This window comes from Gastrolobium bilobum, unplaced genomic scaffold (assembly GCF_033153095.1).
Source record: "Gastrolobium bilobum isolate Gb01-03AN ecotype WA unplaced genomic scaffold, APGP_CSIRO_Gbil_v1 utg9008, whole genome shotgun sequence".
NCBI classification, from domain to species: domain Eukaryota; kingdom Viridiplantae; phylum Streptophyta; class Magnoliopsida; order Fabales; family Fabaceae; genus Gastrolobium; species Gastrolobium bilobum.
The window spans coordinates 233,215-242,743 of record NW_026898340.1 but is presented as its reverse complement, the minus strand read 5'-3'; the positions used below and the strand labels follow the sequence as shown (position 1 = coordinate 242,743).

The window sequence follows — 9,529 nt, the reverse complement described above, 5'->3', positions numbered from 1 at the left end:
TTTCTTTCTACTGTATGTGTCTCTTCGAAGTCAATTTATATAGTTGAAGGAAGAAGAGGTTTGGATTGGTCAACAATATTGTCCCCTTTGGGGCAGATCCTGTGCGTGTTTGCTTTTTTTTTTTTTTGGTTACTTGATTGCCATCGTGTGACCAATCAGATATTCTCCGTACGTTTTTCGGAGCATGGTCAACGATGATTTCATTGAATTACAGTAGGAGAGAAAGCAGGGGACAACTTCCTCCTTTATCGTTTTGTTATATGCATTTGTAGACACAAGATTTATTAATTAATACGTGGAGCATCATGGTCGGTACGTATAGTATCATATTTTTCACATTTTTTGTGATTTTCTTTGAAGTTAAGACATTAATTGAGTGGATTGTGATAGTTCTAATAATAATATTGGATTAAAACTTTCACCCCTAAATAGAAGGACTTATGCAGATGAGGAGAATTACGATGAAGAAATCAACATCAACCTTTGTTGGTTTAATAATGGCTTCTCATGTAGGTGATACATTTGAAAGTTCTGATGGAGAATTAGAATAGACATACTCTTAGGGCTTCGGCAGAATAGAATAAGAGTAGGATATGATATGAGGCTGATAAGGGTAGGATATGATATGGGGCTGATAAGCCTATATCATGTCCTGTGTTTTATGAGCACCTGATTAGCAATCTGATAAGATTATGTTGAAGGAGAAAGAAAAAAAAAACAAAATATAATGCAATAAATACATATATATTGGGTAGCGTGATGATATATTGGGTAGCATGAGGATATATTGGGTATCCAATATTTGTATCCTATCCTATTGAATCATAACCCAGCTCTCCTCTATAGGATAAGAAATCATGTATTGGATAGGATAAAATGAGACAATAGGATAAGCTAATCATATTCTATTGACCCACCAAACAAGAGATAAAAGTAAGATATGATAAGTTATCTTATCCTATTTTCTTTATCAGATGTTCCGAACATATCCTTAGTCGCTAAGAAGATTAGGAGGGATAGGACATTGAGTACTCTCCTTGTTACCTTAGTTTAGGCTAAAAGTGGAGATACTATTCCTTTTAGAAATAGGCACTGTTGTAATTTTATAAATTGCAATGTCATGTAGGCATTGCCTAGGGTAGGCACTACCTTCAGATTTTAGGTGTACGTGGGGAGTTGGGACTCACTTCACGTACCTCTCAAAACTTGATGGGGATGGCTCCCATAGGCAATAATGCTTTTACAAGCATTTAATTTCTTTATGATTTTGTTCGCCCATTAATCACAGTTTGTACATCTACTTCTCCAAGCTTTTGCAAGATCCTTAAACTTTTGATTACTTTCACTTGTTTGGTAAAGGAACCTTGTGACAAGTTGATTCGATTGTTAGAATTGACTTGTGGTGTTGTGGACATAGTTTCTATTATCGTACCGCGTGTGTATTCCTTGTGTACTTAATGCCGCGCCAGAAATTTTTCTTAAGGGGAACAAAATTAAATATATTGAACCAAGGGTTAATTAAGTCATGAACAATATTTTTTTTTTTTTTTTTTTGGAAATAATAGGAAATTAAAACAAAAACACAACAAAAAGAAACTAGGCACAAAGCCTAGACCAGTGAACACCTATAGTGTCACCATACAGACTATCAATACAACCTGACGGTGGACAATCAAATTCCTGGATTACCCAAGAGAAACCATAAGAGTAAGAGGCTAGAAAGTCCGCTACTCTATTTCCTTCTCGGTGAATGTGAGACATATAAATCTGCCAATCTCGCTGCATCAAATTTCGAATACGATTCACCAAATTAGCCGCAGGGTAATCATGGTGGCACCCATTTATGGATGTGTATGACGACAACCATTCTATTTTTCAGCACTGTTTCTGAAAAGAAACAATTCTATTTTATTTCTATGTCTTGAAACAATTTCTAAGAAAAAAAAAATGTGTTTGATAACATATTCTATTTTTATTCTGAGAATAAGAATTGTGTTTGATAACACAACAAATAATATAATAAAAATAATTTCTATTAAATATAAATTTTTTTCAGATCATCACTTTTCTTTCCATATGGTGTGGTTGTGGTGGTGGTGGCGGCGAGTGGCGTGGTGGCGGCGAGTGGCATGGTGGCGGCGGCGATACGATAATGGTGGTGGCAGTAACGTGGTGAAGATATAGTGGTGGTGGTTGAGACGGCAGTGGCTGCGACAATGGCGGTGGTAATGATGGCGGCGACGGCGGTAGTGGTTGGGATGGTGGTGGTGGAAGAGACAGCAGTGGCTACGACAATGGTGGTTGGTGGCGGCAACAATGGTAGCAGTGACATGGTGGTGGTGATGGTGGTAGTGGTGATGGTAGTGGCGGGGGTGGTGTAATGGTGGTGGTGGTGACGATAATGGCTGTGACGATGATAGAGGTGGTTGGTGGTGGCGACGACGGTGGTGGTGACGGTAGTGGCTGCGGCAATGGTAGTGGTGGTTGGTGGCAGTGGTGACGATAATAGCTGTGACGATGATAGAGGTTGTTGGTGGCGGCGGCGACGGTGGTGGTGACAGTAGTGGCTGCGACAATAGTAGTGGTGGTTGGTGGCAGTGGTGGTGGTGGCAGTGGCGTGTGATGGCGATGGTGGTGGTGGTGGTTGATGGCAGTAGTGGTGATGGTGGTGGTGACGGTGACAGTGATAGTGGTGATGGTGGCAGCGGTGGTAGTTGTGGTGGTGGTGACGGTGGCATGGTGGTAGTGATGGGTGGAGGTGGAGGTAATGGTGGCGGTGACATCATGGTGGTCAGTGGCGGATCCAGAAAATTAACGAAGGGTGGGCACTCAACAAGTTCATGTACTTATAGATCTAGGTCTGATCTGGAACGCGACTTACGAGCAGCTGTCGGCTGGCTGAATGGATCTGGTTTAGATCTAGATCTGGACGGATTGTGACTCAATTAGACCGATGATGGAAGAAGAAGCAAATGTTTCAACTTCCAATAACGGAGATTGAGATTTGAGAGGAGATGAATCAGTATGCATATGCAAATGATGGGTCTGGAACAGAGCTCTCTGCTGTTAGATTTGGATAATAAAGGTGGAAGAGAAAAAATACTCACGGGAAAATAAAATAGATGGAGAAAAATTAAAGGGGCAGGATATCGTAACAACCAACTAGGGTTACTACCAATCAATTTCACCGTTAGATCGATTATGTTGATCCAATGGTTATATTTATTTTTATCTTTGTATGATTATGATCCCCATATTTAATGTAAAAACATTAAATATGAGAAATCATAACCATACAAAAGTGAAAATAAATATAAAGTATCAAATATGGAGAATCATAACTATAAAAAGATGAAAATAAATATAACCGTTGGATCAACATAATCGATCTAACGGTGAAAATGATTGGTAATAATATTAGTAGTAACCCTAATTAATTGTTATAATATCCTATTTCGAAATTAAATTGGAAAAACTTGAATTTTAACATAAGTGTATTTTTGTATTTTTACTTATATTTTAAGGGTGGGCACTTGCCCCCCTTCTCATCTACCTCCATCCGCCTCTGATGGTGGTGAGGGGTGGTGACGACGGCACTAGTGGGATGATGGTAGAGGTGGAGAGTAATCGAAAGAGATAAGTGTTTCTCATTTTGTGCCCGGGAACAAAAAAACAGAAATTTTTTGATTCTTTTTTCTGTTCCCCAGCACAAAAATTAAACCGGTTAATCCCCGGAACAAAAAAATAAACCGATTTTACCAAACGAGTTTCCTATTCATTTCTGTTCCCCGGGAACATAAATTAAAAAAGAATTGATTCCGGGAAGGTTGTCATGCACACCATAGTTGTTAAAATCTCGATTTATCACTATGATTTTATGTTTTTACGGATTTTTTTACATTACAAGTTTACGTTTTACGATTTTTTAGTCTCCTTCTAATTTTACTTAAAATCTCGATTTTAATAACATTGACGCACACCCTGTATAGCATGATTTGCGTATCACTTGATGAATGTGAGGGAATCTTGTTACGCTAACAAGAGTCTCGTTCCTGCACAATGTAACTGTGTAATTTGGGCATTGACCCTTCTTGTAAGTCCAAAAAAAAAATAAACATCTTTCAAATGAAAACCATAGAAGTTTACATAAATACAACAATCTCAAGTTCAAATACAACCTTAATTATTTCACAAAACAAATTACAAAACATAATTGAGTGTGTGTATATATATATTTATTGTGTACGAGCACACTTTCATCCTCTAAAACAGAGTGTCCTGCGAATTAAATGAGGAGCTTATTGGATTATCAAACAAATATTTTACATCTATTTTTGTGATATACCAGTCCTAATTATCTCTTTGAAACAAGTCGGCCTCAAATATCTCCCTAACTTCAACTCTTGGAATCGGAACCCAGGTTCTTTTATGTATTACCCACATAGGTACACCCCTTGGGTAATATTTAACATCCATAGGTACGAACTTTCTTCGAAAATTGAAGATAGTATCTATAATTAACCCGTTGAAGTAATGAAGGGCACCATAGAAACGGCTCCACTGAAGCACAAGAAACAGAAGTACTGGGAGGAGCCCCAATGATGCCACTACATATGCAACCCACTTGGATGTGTGATCAAATATCAAAAAGGAGGCTGCAGCAAAAGCTATTATCATAGTGACAATGGAAATAAACAGAAACACATACCCAAGTGAGAGGATGAAATCGCTTTCTGTGAATTTTGGTGAAGACAAAATTGACAAGAAAGAGGTTATAGATGCAGCAGAAGTGAATAATGCAACTGCATTTGTCAAGAAGAAGACAACAAACGATGCATTGGTCTTGTCACCTGGAACGGTGAGAGCTGGAGCAAATACTACTGTAGCAATAAGTGTTGCCACAAGCATGCCATATTTGGCTATTCCTTTTTCTGCTTTTTTAACTTCGTCTAATAACTTTTTATGATTAGCATCAAACATATCCTTTGGTGTCTTGTCTTCGCTGTTTCTCATTGTCCTTAATTCAGCAGGAACGCTCTTCTCCACTTCCTATATATGCAATAATATTAATCAAAAGTATGTGTTAATGGTGGTAACAATATATATATATATATATATATATATATATATATATATATGCGGATGCGTTGGGATCAATTAATGTTAATGAAAAGTTAATCTTTCAATCAATACTAAATAAATTTTACATGTTAAATATCTCAAGAAATGCAGGAATGGAGTGAAAGCTACTATATGATGATTATAAAAGTTTATGCTATTCTGAAAATAATTTGTACCCAATCAATATTGTATTTTAAAATTAAGGTATTTCTAACTTCAAACAATCTGAAACATATATTTAGGAAGTAGATGACACATGGCATGCATGAAGAAGAGAAGAATAAGGAAATTCACCTTGAACCACTCTAGTTCTCTTTGCATTCGAATGTTTGGTCTCAAACTTGATGATACTTCTTGTGGCTCACTTGCAGCTAAGTGCAAAATGTTATTACGATCCGTATCCACTGCTCGTATTATAAGGTTCACTGTCCCCATTTTAAGTATAAAGTCAAAAATGCTATTTTGTCTATAGGAAACAGCAAAGTGAAGTAGGTTCCTTCCATTATCCTTTATCATAAGTAGTTCATGATTCATGTAAAGAAGCCATTTAACAACTTCAACATTTCCTAATTTTACTGCCTCAAACAATAGTGGCCAAGGTTCAGTTATCAACTCTAAAGTCTTTTTGTTTTCCAATTGTCTAACTTGATACCATACTTTTTTAAGCAATTGCAATGGATGACCCTGTCCTGATGAAGCTTCTTCATTGTTGTCCTTTTGCATGTCTATCAATGAGCATAATAGATTAGGCATAGAGAATAACAAGAAATTATCAACATGCAAAATAAAAAATAGGCATTATCTCATTTAGTACTGGTGACTTGTAAAAGTACATATACTTGAAATCAAAGTTCGCTGAAGTGGTTACTAGTTTCATTCAATTACAAAAACAAATAAAAAGATTTTTAGTTGAACTCAACTATTAGAAAGAAATTAAAAAATTTAATGGTTGTTTTAATGGTGTGATTTCAAATAAGACAAATGCCAGGTCAAATTCCAGTGTAATATATAGAACTAAGTACAGCTTCCATAAAAATAACTCTATCCGGTCATTTTCTTCCTTTGAATAATTGTGCCTAAGTATTCAACCACGGGCTCTATAGTAAGGAATAAAGTAAATTATAAAAGGGGATCTAATTAACCATTATGAATATAACAGTGTACTTAGACCATAAAGGATTAAATATCTCAAATAATATCTCAAGTGGAGTACCAATTTAGCACTTAGAGGTCGGCCTATTATCAGCAAGTCAGCCCAAACGTACAATATAAAAAATGCAAAAGTAAATAGATGAAGAGGAAAACACAGTAAGTTTTATAGTGAAAAACCTCCCTTCTTAACATAGAGGAGTAACTAGCCTAGAAAGTCTCCCACTATGATAATAATTGGGTTACAATGATTCAAGCTTTCCTAGTAGTACTAGAGGTATACCCTCAAACTTCACCAACAATGATGGTATTCAAATGTTCTTCTCTAAAAAGGTCATTCTCTCAAACTTCTCTTGAGAGCTTTTTCTAAAAAGCTAACCATACAAGGATTTTCATATCTTTATATAGAGATGACTTGATACTCTTAACCTCTTTCTAGAATCTTCTCTAATAATGAGGTAAAGCATAATTGGGGTGATTATTCAGAGATTGAACCATGCACCAATGAATGTAAAGCTTGCTTAGCCACCAAGTGATAAGGAGGAATGCATCAACAAATCTCCTTTTCAACTCTAATGTGTTGGGTTCAATAGCACGACGCTAGGGGTATAAATGGACTAGGTCGACTTACAGGGGCCTACGACTTAACTTATATTAAGTCAGACTTGACTTATTACAAATAGTCAAATAGAATAGGCCTATAATTTTAAAAATAACTATTTACAAAATAGGCCAAAGACTTTTTTGTACATGTCGGGCCTATAAGCCTACAGGCCGGCCTCTATCATATTATTTATATTAAATAAAATAAGTAAACTTATTATTTTAATTATTTTGAATAACAAAGTAATATTATTTTAGTTATTTTTTAATTTTTGAATGTTTAATAGGTTTAAACAGGTTAACAGACCTAGGTCAAGGCTTTTATTTTTTTAAATACAGGTCAGGTCAAACTTATAATCTGGGCCTATACAAGCTAAAAGGTCAGGCCAGTTCTAAGGATATTTACACAGGCCAGTCCTAAGGATATTTACACAGGCCTAGCGTATTTAAGTCAAGCTTAGCCTAGCCTAACCTAACCTATTTACACCCCTACACAACGCCCATATACAGTAGTCTTCGAACTTCCTAGCTTCGTCATCATGTCGAACTAGTTAAGATGGGTGTGCACCTTGACGAGTTTGAGTTATTTTTCTTCTAGCACATCCTGAATCCAATGATATCGTTAATATATTTTGTGCGGAAGTTATAGGTAAAGTTCTTTGCCAAATGAATAACTCTTTGATTTTTATATTTCAGCTCGTACATATCTTGTTCATGACCAAGTTCAAGGAAGAACTTCTTTATCCATATCATCTCATTGCAAGCTTCAGTTGTCCTCGATCGTCCAAAGAGCAACACATTTATGTAATTTTGATTGCCAAGAGATAGTTCCTCTTGTAAATATCATCACATATCCCATCGTTGACTTTTTGGAGTAAACATCTCCCCCCTAAATTAACATATGTAAATCCTTTAAGCTCGACCATACCTTCTCCATAGCAGAGGCCTAGGCTTGGAGTTCCTCTTAAGCACCCGAAGATCTACTTCACGACTACCCAGTGTTCTTTTTCGGGATTCGACAGACATCGAATCACCAATCTAATAGCGTACGTCAGGTCAAGTCTTGTAAACACCATAATATACGTCAAGCTTCCGACATCAAACTGGTATGAGATCTTCAACATCTCGTCTTTTTCATCATCAGGCCTCAAACATCACCCTTGGCTCAGCTTTATGTGTCCAGCTAAGGGTGTACAAACTGTTTTGGCTTGACCCATGCAAAATCTCTTCAAAACTTTCTTAATGTATTTTTCTTGTGAAAGCCATAGTAGCTTTATTTGATGGTCTCTGATGATTTTAATTCCAAGAATTTGCTTTGCAATGCTAATGTCATTCACAACGAAGGATGTGCTCAACACCTTCTTTGAGGCAACTATATTCACCTTATCTTGCCTTACAATAAACATCTCGTCTATGAAAGTAAAATCAGAAAATCTCTGGCTTTAAGTCTTATAATGAATACGCAGTGGTCGACCTTTGTCTTTATGGACTTATGCTCAATTATAAAGGCTTCAAACTTCTTGTACCACTATTGAGGAGCTTGTTTTAAGCCATAGAGGCTCATCTTCAATCGACAGACCAATTTTCTTTACCAAGAGCTCGAAACCCTTCACATTGCTCTATATATATATTTCTTTTTCAAGATCCCCATGGAGGAATGTCATCTTCACATCCATTTGCTCAACTTCCAAGTCCATGGAGGCTGTCATTCCCAATGCAGTTCGGACTGAAGTCATTTTTACTACAAGGGAAAATATTTCTTTAAAATATATTCCTCTATTATGATTACAGCCTTTGACAACAATTCTTGTTTTATATCTTGACCTTTGGCCATTCTCCTCATGCTTGATCTTAAATACCCATTTATTTTTCAGATCTCGTCTTTCCTTGGCAGCTCAGTCAATTTATAAGTTTAGTTTTCATGCAAGGATTGCATCTTAACCTGTATAGCCTTTTTCCATTATTTCTTTTCAGAGCTCATCATGACTTCATTATAGCTCGGGGGTTCACCATCTTCAGCAACATTAATATATTCTTTAGGAGGGTATCTTATGGAAGGACATCTCACTCTTGTAGATTGTCTTGTTTGCATTTCTAGTTGAGGGTCTGGTTCATCGTTCTTATCTTGGACCTTTGGACGACCTGAATCAACATCCCTTTGTTCATCACCTTCAGCAAGTGGCTCTTCTTGTTGGTTATTTTCTTGAATGGCTTCTCCCCCTGCTTCAGCTAGTACAGAAGAGACAAGTTCTTCACTTCGAACAACAACCTACACTTGGGTTTCACGATGTCTATAATTATTTTATCTTCATAGAAGACTACATCCGGCTTCTTACTAATTTTTTGTTAACGAGATCCCAAAGTCTGAAACGGAATCCACATCTCAGTGAATTGAGGTATGTATACTCTTTTATTTTGGCATCAAGTTTTGCTCTTTCGTCTTTGGAAATATGCACAAAGGCTCGGTATCCAAAGACTTTCCAATGATCATAGGTCGCTTTCTGACTTGTTCATTCTTTATCTGAAATTTCTACTTCCAGGGGCCTCGATGGTGACAGGTTTATTAAGTTTACCGCAGTCTTGATGGCCTCTCCTCAAAATGATTTTGACAATCCAGTATGTGATAGCATACTTCAGACCCTTTCTTCGATAGTCT

At 36.7% G+C, this 9,529-nt stretch overlaps 1 protein-coding gene across 1 annotated transcript; it reads right to left on the bottom strand.

Annotated features, from left to right (window-relative positions):
* Positions 1 to 4,350: 4,350 nt before the first annotated feature.
* Positions 4,351 to 5,844, bottom strand: LOC133315024 (ankyrin repeat-containing protein NPR4-like). The gene is made up of 2 exons (XM_061516567.1): positions 5,416 to 5,844; positions 4,351 to 5,049 (listed from the first exon to the last, which is right to left on the bottom strand). The coding sequence occupies exons 1-2, from the start codon at positions 5,842 to 5,844 to the stop codon at positions 4,351 to 4,353; spliced, it is 1,128 nt and encodes a 375-aa protein (XP_061372551.1).
* Between the last annotated feature and the right edge of the window lie 3,685 nt (positions 5,845 to 9,529).